Source organism: Molothrus ater, chromosome 3 (genome assembly GCF_012460135.2).
Source record: "Molothrus ater isolate BHLD 08-10-18 breed brown headed cowbird chromosome 3, BPBGC_Mater_1.1, whole genome shotgun sequence".
Classification (NCBI taxonomy): domain Eukaryota; kingdom Metazoa; phylum Chordata; class Aves; order Passeriformes; family Icteridae; genus Molothrus; species Molothrus ater.
The window spans coordinates 19010110-19028356 of NC_050480.2; the positions used below are offsets into that span (position 1 = coordinate 19010110).

An 18247-nucleotide genomic window follows, 5' to 3' on the forward strand; every position below is an offset into this window, starting at 1 on the left:
AAAGTTAGAACTTTTACACAGTAAAAATGGTAAAATATTCCAAGTCATAGAACCATGGAACATCTTGGGTAAGAAGGACCCACAGGTATCTTCCAAATTCAGGCCCTGCACAAAAAAAGCCCCTGCTAATATCCAAACAATTCTTGAGTTCTGTCAGGCTTGGTGTTGTAACCACTTTCCCAGGCAGCCTGTTCCAGTTCCCAAACACCCTTTGGGTAAAGAACCTTTTTTTGATGTCCAACCCAAGCCTCCTCTGACACAACTTCAGTCCATTCCTTCAGGTCTTGTCACTGGTCATCAAAGAGAAGAGATCAGTGCCTGTCTCTCTCTAAAGTAAAGGTGTAAGTATTAGAAAGCAGGATAGAGTAGAAAAAAAGTATTTTAAAGTCTGGGAATTATTTAAGGAAGAGGTATAAAAAATATTAGCTAAAGGCTATTTCATTTTTTTTCATCTGAAACCCTTCCCCAAAAAACTTTCTGAAATTCTTTTCCTGAACATTCCTCTGCTTTTGGGCTGCCTGCCTCTGAGCTGGGAGAAAACTTGGCTGTTCCAAAAGCCAAACACAATTATAAGTTAGAAATTAAACTGGACCCCCCCGCCCACCAACCCAGTTCATTTAATTATGGGTACTTCAACTATATTTTCTTGAAGTGTGCTGAAATTAATTTTTTGCCATTTCTTCTCTGATATGCATGACAGTCCTAGTTTATTTTCTGCTCTAGAAAATAGCAGATTAGTTATCATTGTTGCATGCAGGCATAAGGTTAGCAATGCCTCTGACACAGGTGTTTACATTATAACATTTGAGGCATTTTTAATAAGAGGAAGTGATATGGAAACTAGGGAAGTTTACACAGGATAATTAACAGTTTGAACCCAATAACTCTCATAACTGTAATACACAAGAATTTTCCATTGCACTTTCCCCTCTGCAATGGACATATCTGATTTTCTTTATATGTTATTGAGGTGTCACTGACCAGTCATAAAATATGACCTCTTTTCCCTGCAAGGAGTAGAATGTCCTGGACACAAGTTACATACATCTTCTGATTGCAGGACAAACCAGTGCTTCTAAGTCTTCCCTGGAGGCTCTTCTTTTGACCACCTCTCTGATAAATTTATCTAGCACAATATCAGGGCCAATCTGAAGTGGAAGTGGTTTCCCTTGCAGAAAACATTCCTTACTTGAGATAAATGCTGAGAAAAGATGGAAAATTACTTTGCTGTAGTGAGAAGATGTGGTGTAGGCATTTGCAACTGGAAGTCAATGCTGCAGAGCCTTTCTTAAAAAAAAAAAAAAAAAGAAAAAAGAAAAAAAAAAGTTTTTTGCTGAAAAGACCAATAAAACAGAGGAAGAATGAGACACCTTTCTACCAAACAGCAAGATGTCATGACAAACTCTCTGCCTACACAGCAATTCCATTCAGACCCATGACGCAGATCCTGGAGCCCATTTGTGCAGGTTGTTGGAACAGTCTGGGGGCACTGAGTTTGCTGCTCTGCTATCAGCCTTTCCTGCTGGCCGTTGGGTTCACCGCATGATTTGAGTTCACTTATGAGGTGGTTAACAGCCCTTTAAGAATTTGCTCTGTGTATGTAAGGATGGATTGTATACCCTGAACTCCCTTAATCTCTGGATGCTATAAATGGTTGTACGCCCTTGACACGAACAGTTTTTTGCAAACAAGGCCCATTCGGTTCTTACCTTGAGCGAAGGCACCAACCTCTGGAGTCCACAGGCTCATTTTGTCTGCCTAGGCCAGAGATCACCTCTAGGGCACTGTCAACATCCATTTGACCCATTCCTGCCTCTTGTTTGTGTCATTTCTCATTGCCCTGAATGAGATCAACCTCTCTCTGTATGGACAAGCAAGAAATCATTTGCTCCAGAGTCAATACCAGTTCTTACAACTGGTCTTTTTGCCTCATTTTAGAGTTGCTTTTCACCAAAGGCTCTGAACACAGGTCGTGAAAAATCAGTAACAATAGCAAAGTTGCTAGTAGATGTTTTAGAGCGCCTGGTATTTCACACCTTGCAGAGAAAACTGTTCTTGAATTGAGTTTTTGTCTGCCTTCAATTTCTTTTTGTTCTTATATCACTTTCATTAATCTCATTTTTTAAAGTTGTTGTTGTTTTGAGACTATACATGCTTTGCTAGCAGCTTGAGGTACTGCATGCTGGGGTATGTTGTGAGCACTGCAAGGCTGGATAATCACAGTAAAGAGGAAAGGATCCCTTAACCTCCAGGATATGTAGATGTGGTACTTAGGGGTAAGATTTAGTGGTGGACCTGGCAGTGTTAGGTTTACAGCTGAACTCAATGATCTTAAAGGTCTTTTCCAAGCTGAACAATTCTGTAATTCAGTGATGTGATTACTTTAGCTTTTTTGGTTGGTTTTGTGCCCCACTAGGAGCATTAGAAACATCTTTTCTCCCAAATGAAAGCTGAAATCACCCATGAGTTTATTAAGTGGGCAATTTAATAAACCCCTGCAACAAGAGACTTGCCATGATTTCGTGCCTGCAGCTGGCACTGAGGTTTGTACGAGCAGGGCTGTGAACTCCAAGGCCACAGTGCTGCCTGAACCCGGAGGTGGATGAGATCCTCAAGGCCACTTTAATCTCCAGACAGCAAAAGCTTTATTCCATTGTTGGACTCTGAGACTAATTTTTGCATTTTACACTTCTTGAAGGAGACTGGAAATTTTACAAAGTGAAGAGCTACTGCTTGTTCAGTGAGTTTTCACTCAAGCCATTTATTTTGGTGGGCTGTAGACACCTATTTTTATCCCACCTCATTTAACTATGTTCCAATGCCAGCTTCTTTCAGTCTTTTATTCTGAGGTTAATTTTAATTGCAAATGTAAAATATCTTGAAGGACTCAGTCGAATAATTTCCTCTCATAAACCAGGCAATAAATACGCATCAGGTAACTGAGCTATTTACAAACCATAACTACCCCTCAACAGCACAAAGGCACACGGGGGCTCCAGTGTCGTGGTTTGACTGACAGGGATGTGGATGCTGATGAAGATATTTGCTTTCCGTGCATCTGAGCCCTATGGAAACGATCCCTCTAGTGGGGACTTGGAAAATTAACTGGTGATCCTGCTTGGCAGTGCGGGAAGGCTAAGGAGGGAACAAATGAAATAGTTGCCCAACGTTGGGGGGGGAAAAACCCCAAACCATGAAAGAGACAGCTGTATTTTCCTAAGCTAAAATTACGACTGAAATAAGATTTTAAGGCAGTTGTTATGAGACGTGGTAAACATTGCCAGAATGCTCATTCAGTGATTTCTGCAAAACACTTTAAAACAGTTTTATTTAGATTTTTTTCATTGAAATAATGAGATTAGTTTTTTATGTATTATCATCTCCTTGGGAGAGAAAAAGAACAAACTGTTTATAAAGTACTTTCTGAATGATCTGGGGGAAAAAAACCCTGTGATTTCTTCCTTAAGATGAAAGCATTCAGTCTTTTTATGGAAACAACTTTTCAATTTTTTGAGAGATTTCAAAAATATTTCCAAGAGATTCAAAGAATTTCCTACCAGAAAAAAAGTGCCAGGATTTGTGCTCTAATTGCACATACTACCTTCTTCTGTTCCATCATGTGCTTCTTGTTACTGTCATTACTCACAGCGCCTCTTAAGAGCAGGGCACAAAACATAGAGCTTGCTGCCCCCCCTGACACAGGGTCTGTTCTGCCTGAGTTTGGAATGTGTGACATTTCTGGACAATGTCTGATGGAGGTCCCAGGTGTCTCTTAACTGTAGCTGCCTTGAAAAAATAATTTGTAGTGAACATGTTCTTGCTGCTGTTACTGTGAAAAGCCTTTGTGGCAGCAGCAAGCTCCTCCCTGTATAACCTGGTATTGTATCACTCCACGCTTTCCTGAAGGATCAACAGTGTAACCCAGTGTTGCACCAAGTGTTCCCTTGTGTAAGGACAAATCTGACAGCTTTTGGATAAATATCCAGGTGACCTTAATGCCACTGCTGGACCACAGCTCCTGTTGCAGACCCTTGCTTTGCTCACTGGAAGAAGATGTGGCTGTAGACAGGAGTTATGATATCAAAATCTGGTTCCTTTTGGATTTGTCCTTTATCTCCCTTCAACACCTCCTATGTCTAACTCAAGTATTTCCCTTCCCAGGTCCTCCATCCCACAGCTGCTCTGTGCCTCCCACTTGCTGGGGTGTCCTAAGCAAACAGTGGAGCCTGCTCCACAAGGTGAGCCATAAAACCCACCCTTTTCCTGACCTGGTGCAAATTCTTGCCTTTACCCAGCTGGGTGCCTGGCCAAGGGCAGATCTCTCAAGCTGTTCTTGTCTGAGCCACATCGCTAACAGCTCTTATCAAGTCAGAATTTAAAATGTTTTCATATTCAAACATCTCTGCTTTCAGATTTGAGATGTGAGAAGGTGTTTGCGCACTTGTCAGGCAGCCAGTAGCAATTTCATTCCCCTGTGTGCGGCTACACAAAAGGTGTGTGCTGATAAGTTGTGTCACTCATGAATCATTCTTGTCCATGCTGCTGCTCCATGAAGCTTTGGTAGAAGAGATCCGTTCTTGGAACTATATTGAAGTCTTCAAGTATAATCCAAAAATGCTTCTGTTCTCCAGATATGTTCTTGTACTCTCTCATTGGAGAGTGTCTGTCTCTTTTGGGGGCTAGCATAATAGAAATGCTCTTTTATATTTGCAAAATATAAATTGTCAATGAAAATTAATGTGTACTTGGGGGGCATACAGATAGAAAAAGTAAAAGAGAGGCAGGCAGAAAATAAAGAGAGTACCTTGTCATCAGCCTGAGGCTGTGTGGTGACTTAATATCATTACAAAGCCTTGAGTTTCCTGAAATTATAAAGCAACTTCAAAGAGAGAGGTCAGCATGGTTTTAAGTAATAGTGGAACAGTTCTACTCTTGTGGGTAGCATGAAGAATTCCACTCTTAGGCATTGAATATTAAATGCTTCAGAGTAGAGATGCTTGAAGCTCTGACATCAGCTGTAACTTCCCCTTGATGTCACATGCAGGGTTAGTATTAGTTTGGGTTAAAATAATGTCTGAGCTAAAGGAGTTTGGCGTGTTTGTGATTATGGACTCACTGAAATGTATGGAATCAACTCTTTGTGGGTATTAATCACAGCATAAATGTTTGGATCACTTATTTAAAATGCTATTGTATTAGAGAAAAGTGTTTTTGGAAAAATACTTGTTTTGTAAAGAGCTACAAAAGTATTCCATCAAGTTCTGACTTCAACACACTGGTAAGAGTGCAGTTCCAGTGAGTGATGCTGTTGGAGTTCTCCACTCATCTTTGTAGAGAGAATGCTTTTTTGAGAGTTGTGATTTTTTCCTCTCCTAGCCTGTAGGTTTTTCCAAGGTGCAATGGAAACAAAAGGATTTTCATGACTGTTTTAACTGTACTTCGTGGGAATAATTTTTGCAGACATTATGCTGAATTCAGCTTCTCATAGAAATCTTGTAGAGGACATTCCATGCCACAGAGAGCAAAACAGTGTGAGTTTGGGCAGCAGTGTCTTATAGTCTGGCAGGATAACAGGTGACCTCTTCCCTCCATCTCTGGCCAGGGGTATCTTGCAGTGATTCTTTCAGGTAGAGCATGGCCTGCAGGTAGAACATATGGTTGGTTTTGTAGAGGTTCCTCTGTCATATGGGGAGACTTTATTGTTTTGCTGCATATTTTTGTTCTGTTAATAAAGGTGCAAGTTTAGTAGCAACTTTTACCAGAAGGAACTGGATCAGGTTCTTACAGAATTCATTGGCACAAATTGATTTTGTGTTTGGGGCTCAAATTCAGGGAAAATAAAGTCTAATGTCCTGTCTTGAACAGGTAAAATGAAAAACAGTGAAGTTTACAGTGCATTGCCTGCTTATCTGAAGACTTATAAAATTGGCTTCTATGCAATCTATTTTTGCAAATTTCAGTGGCCTTTCAGTACCTGAAGGGAGCCTACAAGAGGGATAGAGAGAGCTCATTCAGAGAATGTAGTGATAGGATAAGGGGGAATGGCTACAAACTAAAATAGGGGAGTTTTAGATTAGGTATTAAGAAAAAAATTCTTTCCTATGAGGATGGTGAGGCACTGAAACAGCTTTTAAAGAGAATGGATGTGGATGAGAATGGATGCCTCATCCCTGGAAGTGTTCAAGTCTAAGTTGGATGGGGCTCTGAACAACCTGGTCTAGTGAATGTGCCCCTGCCCATGTCAGGGGTTGGAAGAGGATGATCTTGAAAGACCCTTCCAAACACAAACCATTATAGAATTCATTATTCTTATGTGATATAAGCTCTAAGTAATCAGCAGTAATATGTTAATTAATGGAATTGCATGTTTGTGCTAAGGAATAGGTTATATGGGCTAATGATGCCCAAACTCTTTGATTGTTTTTTGATTGTTTTGAGTTGTATCTAGTGAACAGGAAGTGAAAGCAATTTATGCAATTATGTGGATGGTGTAAACAATCAGACCTGACAGACCATGGATTTCAGGGGAGTGCTGTTATATGCCTCAAATGTACTCTTAGGCTGGCAGTTGACTCCAGTGACCCAAAGAACCCACAGACCACCTCAAAATACATCACCACAGGGTTTCCCCATGGTTGAGAGTTTTTGCTGGGTTACTGTTTTTTTTTTTTTTTAATTATAGGTTATACCCTGGCAGAACTAGGGGTGCAATGTAACCTTGTAACTGGCAATCACAAAACTCTGCCCTGCTTTCTAAAATGTCAACAATGTTCTCATCTAATGCCCTCAAGGTTGCCATAAAGTGGAGCTTCTGTGGGGATTTTTGAAGCATTGGTGAAGTTTTAGTTCCAAGTACAAAAATCAGCTTAGTTCCACATTTTTTATATATATGAGCTCCTGGTAAATATTCTCATTGAGCAAGAGTGTTGCTTTGCAGGGTTGAGGATGAAAAGCTGCAATTAATTTCTGAGCACAGGTGAAAATCCAGTCTTTGAAGGTTTCATTGCACTCAGATGACTGGAGTATTGGAAGGACCAGATTTGAAAATATCAGGCTCAAGACAGGGCAGTTTGGCAGAGCAGCCATGTGGGTAGCTGGAAGAGCTCCAGGGAACAGACTCAATTTGGACTAAGTGTTAGCTGAGTAAGGCATGACTAATAAGATTTTTTTAACAAAGCATTTTTAGAGTCTGTTGAAACCATTGATTTCCCTTGAAGAAAATTAAAGATTAGCAAGATTTTCCACTAATTCTAAAATAAAGCTCATGGTCTCACATTTAGCTTGTGTGGTGGGAAACTCCCTACAGTTCACTTTGGAAACCTTTCACTTTGGAAACCTTTTTAGGATTTAATAATCATCAGTGAATTGAGCTACTTAGGTCATTAAGCATTCAGCTGTTTTACCATCTCAGTGTACAAATGGGTGCCTGCTTTTCATGTCATCTGGGGTTAGAATGTTGGAGAGAAGAATACTGAATTAATTGGAAAATTAGCATAGATTGAATTACACTTGTGTGAGCTATCAGTGATTTGGATGGGGAGGCCGGAAGTGTTTACTGGGGGATGAAGCAGTGTGGGGAGTGGGCATGGGCTTTAAATGTGTGGGGACAGGAAATTGTTTTGGATTGTGGTACTTCCTGAGATGGAGGGCAGGTGGAATTTGTGGCATGGCATGAATAATACATGGCATAATACTTTTTTTTCCTTTTCCTCTGGTGGCTTTGTGTTTTGGTGCTAGGCATAATGCAAAGGGTGACTTCCACTGAATGCAAGTGTGTTTCAGCAGGCTATTGATTAAGGTTGTAACAGTATTGGTTGACTTGGTTTAATCTTAGTAGGTTGTGTATAGGGCCAGGGGAAATGGTTTTAAATGGAAACCATAGATTTAGAGTAGATATAAGGGCTGGCTGCAACCAGATTGGATATGGGTACCTTCAGCTTTTCCCAGCCCCAAACGACCACAAGGTATGGAAATTTAGGTTTGCTTGTGCTTATGAATGTCACAGCTCAATGTGTGCTCTGTGTGTGGGATTTTGAACTTCCTCCGCTAATTTTTCCTCTTCTATTAGGATTTTAAGAGAATAAAGCACATTTTGTACACTGGTGAGATGTGAAAATTGGACGAGATAAATGAAAAAATACAAGTAATAGCATTGGTATCTGTACTGCAAAGCACAATGCCGATTTTGCCACTGAGGAGAGGGGGAAATGACATAAGGGAGAAGTGTCGGTGTTGTAAAAATGTGACACTTCTCACAAATGGTTACTATGGGAGGAATTTATCTTGAGTACAGTGAGGCAGTAATGTCTCCTAGAAGTTTTCAACCAATACTGGAGCCTTAACAAAAATATTTTCCTATCTTCTTCCTAGGCTTGATGTACCAGGTTCCTCCAGTCCATGGCAGCTCAGAGCATTTTCCTCTCTGACCAGGCACTTTGGAGCTCTTTGGAGCCACTCTGTCCCTTTGTGTCCAATGGGTCTTACCCAGGAGTTGGAATTGCACTGAAAAGCTGATTCACTTTGAGCATAGGTAATTTTATTTCATCAACTAATTCAACTCCAGTGTTTGCCTGCACACAGGAGAGGAGTGTGGTCAGGCCAGAGCAGGGTTTTGACCCTGAGGCTGCCTTTGGATCAGCAGGCATTGCCCCAGCAGGAAATGGTTGCGGTGCACTGCAGTGTGCCCTGGATCCTGCCTGTTCTGATGCTCAAGCTGTGTTTTGTCCAAGGACCTCATGAAGGAGCTTCTTCACCTTAGTAAAGAAGTCTACCAGCTTGTTGAGTGGAAATGGGCAGGAGCTAACCTCACCCAATGGTGTTGGCTTTGGAGTGGGGGGTGCTGTTGGCAAAGGCTTTTGAGAGGGGATTGGTGTCGGCAATGGCTTATAAGTGGGGGGTCGTGTTGGCCATGGCTTAGGAGTGGGAGGGGGTGTTGGCCATGGCTTATAAGTGGGAAGTGGTGTTGGCCATGGCTTATGAGTGGGAAGGGGTGCTGGCAGTGGCTTAGGAGTGGGAGGTGGTGTTGGCCATGGCTTATGAGTGGGAAGGGGGGTTGGCCATGGCTTAGGAGTGGGGGGTTGTGTTGGCCATGGATTAGGAGTGGGAAGTAGTGTTGGCCATGGCTTAAGAGTGGGAATGGGTTGTACTGGCCATGGATTCAGAGTGGGAAGGGGACGTATTGGCCATGGTTTCAGAGTTGGTGGTGGTGGAACTGTCAATAAATGATTCCAGGTTTGTGATGATGGAGAACCCCGTCCAAGTCTGTTTACACCTGTGTGGACAAGGATCCAGTCATAGAAGTACTGAGTGGAGATGTAGACTCCAGGCTGCCTTGCTCTGGCACAGCCTTTTCCCCAGCTGGTTATTCCGACGACCCACCAGACGTCAGCATGGTTGTCCTGGCACATGAGAGGACCACCGCTGTCACCCTACAGCAGAGCACAGAGGATTAAGGTGGTGTTGGTGGCACCTGTCAGCACTGGGGCTGTCTCCTTCTCTCTCACAGCCCCTGCCAGAGCTTTATTCTGGGCAGAGAAAAGCTCTGCTCAGAGGCTGGAGCCTCCAGAAGCTTGGCTGTGAATGAGTTGGGTTCTTGTAGGTTAGGGTTCTCTCCATCCTATCTGCACAGGACTCCTGGATGTGCAGAGGATGGAACTTTGGCACCTGGACCTCTTCACTGCCAAGAGCACTAGCTGGGCTTTCTGGGCTTTCTGGCACAAGGGGAGGCCTGGGCAGGCAGGTGTGGATGGGCAGTGTGTGGGAAGCCCCCACAGCAGTCAGGGGGAGCTGGGGCTGGGAGGGTGAGTGAGTGGCCGGGCAAAGCAGGCCCTGGGCTGTGTTGGGGTGGTGCTTCCCTGGCTGCTGGTGCTGCTGGGGGCTGAGTGGCTCGTGGCATGTTCCTACCTGGCAGGTGTCGATGCCGCCCTCTGGGTAACCAGCACACAAGTTGTGGGTGTGGATTTCCCCTCCATACCAGTCACTGCTGTTGCATAGCTGGAGATCGATGAGCTGGACCTTGGCCTCCTGGAGGCGATCAGGTGGATCTTGAGCTGTGAGCAGAGAAAGGAATAAACACTGAGCACCACATTCTCCTCTCCTGATTTGAGAAGGGAATTCTCTTCCCTAGGGTTTGGCTTTGCCTCTGCAGAGACCCTGGAGTGCTGTGACCCTGCTTCCTGCCTCTGGGGAGCAAACCAGGTCCGTCTCTCAGAGGCATATGTTCTGCAGCCTGGCTTTGGTCTCTGTTGTGGGGAAGCCCAAACCCTCTCCTCAGTGGGCTGAGCTGGCCCAGGAGTTGCTCTTCGAACTCACATCTTGCAGTAGTGGAACCCCAGCCAGCAATCCAGCAGTTTTGCAGCTCTGACACTCTCAGTGTGGCATCGGGCACACAGGCCAGCTGGATGTAGGGACTGCACTTGACAGGATGGTCCAATTCCAGCAGGGCAATGTCATAGCTCATGTCACCAGGGTTGTAGTACTGGTGTATCAGCAACTGCTTGACACTGCGCATTTGTGCCCCATGGCCTGGCTGAGTCAACTGGGTGGCCCCAATCACCACAGACAGGAGGCTGATGTTACTGGAAAGGAGATGGAGAGAGAGATGGGAGGGAGCAGAACCATGTACCACAACAGCCCAGCAGTTGCCAGACCTCAGCTTGGAAAGGCACAGAGGGAGTAGTGCTCTGGCAGGTGTGAGGGCCCTTGCACGCCTTAGGCTGGGGGAATGTCAAGCTGGAGGCTGCTAGGAAGCCTTGGCATGAGCCCAGGCTTCTCCTGAGCACTGTGGCAGCCTGGCTGCCTGAGAGGAAAGGGCATGGGAGTAGCAGGTGGTGCTGCTGACAGGGCACCTGCTTGTGGAGATATCCCCATTGCCTGCCCCTTCTTACTCAAACTTGTCGAAGCAGTGGGCTGCTGTGAGGACCCACTGTGTGCTGATGAGTGACCCTCCACACCAATGCCCTGGGTCTGGAACCCATGGGTGCTGGATGCTGATGATCCAGGGCCAGGCCCCTGGCAGGGCACCGGCACCACCCACGATGCGTGTCATGCTGGAGTCATAAGCCATGTCGCCGTAGTAGTACGTCATGAGGCCGTAGTCAGACACCACGGCTCGGAGTCCGCAGGTCCCTCTGCAAGCAGAAAGTCATTTCCATGCTTCTTCATGGCCTGCTGTGGCCCAGGCTGAAGCTCAGCCCTCTGCCCTCCCCACAAGGGCTTGCACGCACAGCAGGCCAGGGAAGCCCATGGGGGGTGTGTGTCTGTCTGTGCCAGCACCTGGCTGCTGGCAAGGAACTGAGGATTCCCATGGTGAGTGGGAAGCTGTGGCCTGGCTGTGGGGGACAGGCACATCCCCTCCAGGGAAGGCCGCAAGTGTTGCCATGGCTCCTTCCCTGGGCCTGGGGCCACTTACCCGCAGTTGTCCCATGTCCCGTGCGCCAGCCCAGCCACGGTCAGCAGGACGAGGAGGCCTGAGCCAATTCATGGCTGCCAGAGGCACGTGTCAGCTGCAAGCACTAAGAGCTCCGTGCAGCAGCACAGTCACAGCCGCACTGCCCGCAGCAGCTGCACTGCCCCTGGTGCCCTTGGTCCTGGGGCTGATGTCACAGAGGGGTGGATTCCATGTTCTGAGCACTGCGGGGTTCTGTGGCACAGGGCCCACTGGGGGAGGGGCAACGTGGAATTGGTTAGCCCTAGAAAGGTTTGGGCTGGAAGAGACCTTGGTGATCATCTAGCTCTGATCCCCTTGCCTTGGGCATGGAGGGATGGCTTGCATTAGACCCAGTTGTCCACAGTGTACATGTCTTGGCTTAGAAGCTGTCCTTGAACACTTTCAGAGATGAGGGATTTAAGTACTAAGTCCTGGTCAACAGGCCCTGACTAAGGCCTGAACAGCAGGCCTTTTGCCAAAATTGGCCACTAGATGGACCTTCAAAGCAAGTGTTACGTATAGCCGCTCCCTGGTTGAAAAATGGATTTACCTTTCCATACTTAGGAACTAGACAAGGCTACATCTGGCCTTGTTTTGGGGGTGTGGGATCACAGACAAATCTCTTGGTTTCTCTTGGAGCCCTCCCAGGCCTTGGGAGCATCCCGGTAGGAGAATGAAGCCAGATGTTACTGCACTAGAAGTTTTGGTGTCTTGCTTATTCCGCAGTATAAAAATGGGGACCTCTCACAGACAGTCAGTACCCTCACTGCCTGTAGGGGAGGGTACCTGCAGGATTTTCCAGTTTCTGTCAGTGGTTCCCCAGTCCTTCAATATGACAGTGGCTTCCACCCAGCTGATGGGCAGGCCTGGATGATGGTCAAGGATTAGGGTAACTTGTGATGTGTCTTTCTTCATCACTGTAGGCAGTCTTTTATAGTAATGATTAGATGCAATGCCTATCTTGTCCTTTTATAAATATTTGATAATGTTTTGATGTCCTGTTTACTTATCCATTTGCAATTCTTTGCAGTTTCAAATTACAGTAAATGACATTTATTCCTGAAGTTGGTGTCTGTGTCTTCTGTGCTGACCCTGCTTACATGAAAAACAGGCATCCACAGCTGCTCTGGGATGCCAGTATCTCAGCAGCCTCACAGTCAAGAATTCCTACCCAATATCTCATCCAAAGCTACCTTCTGTCACTGTAAAGACATTGCCCTTTGTCCTTTTAGGACCTGCCCTTGTAAGAAGGCTCTCTGCTGCTTTCTTAGGCCCCTCTTCCTGCAGGATGAGGCTGTGCAGTCCCTGGGGCAGGCAGCAGCTGAGGAATCCATTTGGGGCAGGGAGCTGGGTGTGCAGCTGCAGTGCCAGCTGCAGACTGAGCTCTGGCTGGCAGGAGCCTGGGACCAGAGGCTGTGAACTGCCCATGCTTTGCATAACAGAGGGCACAGGGAGCTGTGGCACTGGCCAGGATTTGAATGGACACTGAGCGCTGCAGCAGGAGCTGGTGGCTCTTTATGGAACATGACATCTGCGAGTCTGCTGGGGGAATCCTGAGGCTGAATGGGTATGGAAACCTGCTCTGACTGGGTGAGAGTGGCATGGGTAGGGAATCAAACAGGGCAACCATAGGCTCGTTTGGAGCCACCTGTGCTTCCAAAATGGTCACCCAGGGGAGTTTCCTCAGCACTTTGGCAGCCCAGATAGGACCCAAGGGCTGCTGGATCCTCCATCCTTCAGAGCAGGTACTGGTGAGTTCACCTGGGATCTTTAGAGCAGGAAGAAGCCAAATGGGAGCATTACAATTTCATGTGTAGACTCTGTGTAAATTATAAGGGTGCATTTGAGCCTCTCTATTGTTGTGGCATTTCATGCAGATTTGGTGAAAGCACTGGTAGAGGGTGGAGAAGGCATGCACAGCATGATCAGTGTAAGGCGGCCATAGAAGAGTTGTGGAGGCCCCTGTAAGACATGAATTGGGGGTCCTGAGTCTCTGTTAGGACACTTGAGTCTCTGTTCAAAGTCCTTTGGAGGCAGACACAGGGAGACCCTTGTGTTCCTCATGCCACACAATGGGTGCTAGGGTCCCTGGGCACACACAGAAGGGGGTGGAAGTGCCTTCACAAGGGACTCCTTCAGAAAGGGGTTTCACGTGCTTCGAGGTGTTTGATGTGATGGGAAATATCCCTGGTTTATTTAGGTGAGGAGATGTCCATGGCTGAGGTTGCACAGAACTGGGAGAAATTGTTTGTGCAGCAGAATTTTGCCAAGACAGTGCAATAAGGTTGTTCCAGGATGGTTGGGTGACTCTAAGCTGGTCTGCTCACTGGACAGGGTAATGGCCATCCCCAACCCTGGGTGACACTCTTTCACTGTCTTTAGTGACCAGGCAGCCTCTGAAATTTACTTCAGGAAATATTTGAAGAGGCTTAAGTCCAGGTGGCAGGGACCAGTACAGATGTGGGATGGTTCTTCTCAGCCCAGCCCATCTTAAGACAAATGGAGGCATGCCACCCACTGTGAGATAGGATTCCATTGGCCTGGTGATGCCAGATTGATTTTTGCCTTTTCTCTTCTATATATTCCCTGTATTCTCTACACATATATTTGTAGCTCTGTAGCCTGTTGTTGTATCTCTGGTGAGTTTTCTCAGTACCTTTCCCTTCCTTTTCTCTAAGTAGAAAGACAAAACATATTTCAGACCTCCAAGCCCTGGAGAGTACAAGGCAACCAAACCTATATTTGTTCTTCTTGGAAACCAAGGCTGGAAACAGCTCTTTGAGGCACATTTTCATTAGCAAGGATTAGTTTCCATCTGAGTGGAAGTGGATTTAGACTGTTGAACTGAGGGAGGAATTACTTCACCATATATGGTCCGAATTGGTGATTTTTGTCAAATATATTAATTTATTAAGCTTATAAAACTGTATTCACCTCATGTAGGGGAGGAATTCTATGGTCATTTGCCATATCTGCTACGGGAGGCCTCCAATAAAGATGAGCCTTTATATTACTTTCTATGTCGAAAGTGTGTTTTTTTTGTTTTGTTCTAGGTTCTTTAAGGCATCACTTGAAGCCAAGAAGAGTATCCAAAGCAGGTAGAGTGACACCCAGCCCAAGGCATTTTGAAGCATTCTATTAGATGGAGAAAGTTAATGTTCACTTGCTTCCACCTGTAAAAGACAGGTGAAAACTGCCTTCAACAAGTCTACCCCATGGCATTCCAGAAGCCTCTACCATACCCCCCCTCCCCATCCAAGAGTATCAAAGTTTGATTGAAAAGGATATAAAAATTTGGTGCAAATTCATACAGTTTGTAGATGATTTGTTAATTAGCGAGTTAAGAAGATTCTTGCCCATCCTGTGGTGATTATCTACAGCCCTCAGGCAAACCAGCACAGCAAGCTGCAGTTTGTGTCTCTGCAGTTGGCTCTTTAATTGCTCCTTCTCTCCATTGCCATGCTTATACAGCCCTCTCATCTTTCACAACTCCTCCCTTTCTCTGCCCTCCTCTCCTCCCAAATATGGAGCCAAGCCCCAGCATCGTTTCCCCCTGGCTCACAGGCTGGCCATGCCTGTGAACAGCCTTGCTGTTGCAGGTAGTGTTGGCCCACTCACCTTGGCCTTCCATGGCATTCCTGGTGTGCTTTCCTAGGGTTCCTGCCAGGTTCCTCTCCCCAGAATGACCCCAGCTCTTCCTCTGAGTATCTGTGAAGTGTGACCACCTGGCACCTCAATGCCCTTTTGCTGGCTGTGAAATCTGGCTCTGCCTTAGGGCACTGGCACTCCAGTCAGGAGCCAGGAGTTTCCCTTGTCATGCTTGGGAGTTTCCCAGATCTGTTCCCTTAGCCCAGGCTCTCACCAGGCCCTAAATCAGCAGCCCATGTGCATTTGAGCACCACCCCAAGGTATGTGCTTTTTTCCTATCCTCTTCCAAGGCTTGAGATAGCAGGTTCTTCCAGGCCATGGTGGCTCAGCACCTCTCTGACCAGGCACTTTGGAGCTCTTTGGAGCCACTGCGTCCCTTTGTGCCCCCAGGCTCGTTTTGCAGGTGCTGAGCATGGCACTTCTTGTCTTACCCAGGAGTTGGAATTGCACTGAAAAGATGGTTCCATGTGAACAAAGGTAATTTTATTTCAACAACTAAATCAACTCCAGCGTGTGTGTGTGCACAGAGGAGATGAGTGTGGTCAGAACAGAGAAGGGTTTTGACCCTGAGGCTGCCTTTGGATCAGCAGGCATTGCCCCAGCAGGAAATGGTTGTGGTGCACTGCAGCCTGCCCTGGATCCTGCCTGGTTCTGCTGCTCAAGGAGCACTTTTAACTGCGTTTATACGCATATTGTAATCGATCCATTCATAGAAGTGCTGAACGGAGCTGTAGACTCCAGGCTGCCTTGCTCTGGCACATCCTTCCCCCCAGCTGGTCACTCCGATGACCCACCAGTAGGCAGCGTTGTTGTCCTGGCACATGAGAGGACCACCGCTGTCACCCTACAGCAGATCACAGAGGATTAAGGTGGTGTTGGTGGCACCTGCCAGCACTGGGGCTGTCTCCTTCTCTCCCACAGCCCCTGCCAGAGCTTTATTCTGGGCAGAGAAAAGCTCTGCTCAGAGGCTGGAGCCTCCAGAAGCTTGGCTGTGAATGAGTTGGGTTCTTGTAGGGTAGGGCTCTCTGGATGTGCAGAGGATGGAACTTTGGCACCTGGACCTCTTCACTGCCAAGAGCACTAGCTGGGCTTTCTGGGCTTTCTGGCACAAGGGGAGGCCTGGGCAGGCAGGTGTGGATGAGCAGTGTGTGGGAAGCCCCCACAGCAGTCAGGGGGAGCTGGGGCTGGGAGGGTGAGTGAGTGGCCGGGCAAAGCAGGCCCTGGGCTGTGTTGGGGTGGTGCTTCCCTGGCTGCTGGTGCTGCTGGGGGCTGAGTGGCTCATGGCACGTTCCTACCTTGCAGGAGTCAATGGTGCCCTGTGGGTATCCAGCACACAAGTTATAGGGATGGACTTCTCCTGCGTACCAGTCACTGCTGTTGCATAGCTGGAGATCGATGAGCTTGACCTTGGCCTGCTGAAGGTGATCAGCTGAATCTAGACCTGTGAGCAGAGAAAGGAATAAGCCCCTGGCAGCTCCATGCTGGTTCTGCTTCTCTGTCAGGCCAATCCCTTCCCCTCGGGGCAGGCCCTTCTCTGCAGGGATGTATGTTCTGCAGCCTGGCTTTGGCCTTTGCTGTGAGGAAGCCCAAAACCTATCACCAGTGTGCTGAGCTGGCCCAGAAGTTGCTCTTGGAACTCACTTCTTGCCGTAGTGGCCCCCCAGCCAGCAATCCAGCAGTTTCTCAGCTCTGAGACACTTAGGGTGGGTTCAGCCAGGCAGGCCAGCTGGATGTATGAGCTGCACAGGACAGGACGGTCCAATTGCATCAGGGCAATGTCGTTGCTCATGTCGCTACGCTTGTAGTTGCGGTGTATCACCACCTTCTTGACATTGCGCACTTGTGCCCCAGGGCCCGGCTGAGACAACTGGGTGGCCCCAATCAACACATACAGCAGGCTGATGTTACTGGAAAGGAGATGGAGAGAGAGATGAGAGGGAGTCACAGCAGCGCAGCAGCTGCTAGACCTTGGCTTGGCAAGGCAGAGAGGGAGTAGTGCTCTGGCAGGGTTGAGGGCCCTCACACATCTTAGGCTGGGGTAATGTCAAGCTGGAGGCTGTTAGGAAGCCTTGGCATGAGCCCAGGCTTCTCCTGAGCACTGTGGCAGCCTGGCTGCCTGAGAGGAAAGGGCATGGGAGTAGCAGGTGGTGCTGCTGGCAGGGCACCTGCTGGTGTTGTGGACATGTCCCCATTCCCTGCTCCTCCTTACTCAAACTTGTCGAAGCAGTGGGCTGCTGTGAGGACCCAATCTGCAGTGATGAGGGAACCTCCACACCAATGTCCCAGGCCTGGTACCCATGGGTGCTGGATGCTGACGAGCCAGGGCCATTCTGCTACTGCGGCACCGGCACCACCCACGATGCGTGTCATGCCGTAGTCATAAGCCACATTGCCGTAGGAATAAGTCATGGGGATGTTGACAGGTGGCGGAACTTGGAACCCACAGCTCCCTCTGCAAGCAAAAAGTAATTTCCATGCTTCTTCATGTCCTGCTGTGGCTCAGGCTGAAGCTCAGCCCTCTGCCCTCCCCACAAGGGCTTGCACACACAGCAGGCCAGGGAAGCTCATGGGGGGGTGTGTGTGTCCGTGCCAGTACCTGGCTGCTGGCAAGGAACTGAGGCTTCCTATGGTGAGTGGGAAGCTGTGGGGACAGGCATGTCCCCTCCAGGGAAGGCCGCAAGTGTTGCCATGGCTCCTTCCCTGGGCCTGGGGCCACTTACCCGCAGGTGTACTGGATGCTCTGCGCCAGCCCAGCCACGGTCAGCAGGACGAGGAGGCCGAGCCAATTCATGGCTGCCAGAGGCACGTGTCAGCTGCAAGCACTGAGAGCTCCGTGCAGCAGCACAGTCACAGCCGCACTGCCCACAGCAGCTGTGCTGCCCCGGTCCTGGGTGCCCTTGGTCCTGGGGCTGATGTCACAGAGGGGTGGATTCCATGTTCTGAGCACTGCGGAGTTCTGTGGCACAGGGCCCACTGGGGGAGGGGCAACGTGGAATTGGTTAGCCCTAGAAAGGTTTGGGCTGGAAGGGACCTTGGTGATCATCTAGCTCTGATCCCCTTGCCTTGGGCATGGTGGGGTAGCTTGCATTGAACATGTTTTCAGAGCTCAGCTCAGAAGCTGTTCACAAACCCAGTGACAGTAGCTCCCCCAGTTGATGGGCTTACCTGAAT

The 18247-nt window shown here is 47.7% G+C and overlaps 1 protein-coding gene and 1 pseudogene across 1 annotated transcript; both read right to left on the reverse strand.

Moving 5' to 3' along the window:
• Positions 1-8708: 8708 nt before the first annotated feature.
• Positions 8709-11482, reverse strand: LOC118700199 (acrosin-like; annotated as a pseudogene).
• Positions 11483-15734: 4252 nt separating this feature from the next.
• LOC118700198 (acrosin-like) lies at positions 15735-17867 on the reverse strand. The gene is made up of 5 exons (XM_036404589.1): positions 17797-17867; positions 17286-17528; positions 16718-16983; positions 16372-16517; positions 15735-15920 (listed from the first exon to the last, which is right to left on the reverse strand). Exons 1-5 carry the CDS (start codon positions 17865-17867, stop codon positions 15735-15737), a joined length of 912 nt encoding a protein of 303 aa, XP_036260482.1.
• Positions 17868-18247: the final 380 nt, after the last annotated feature.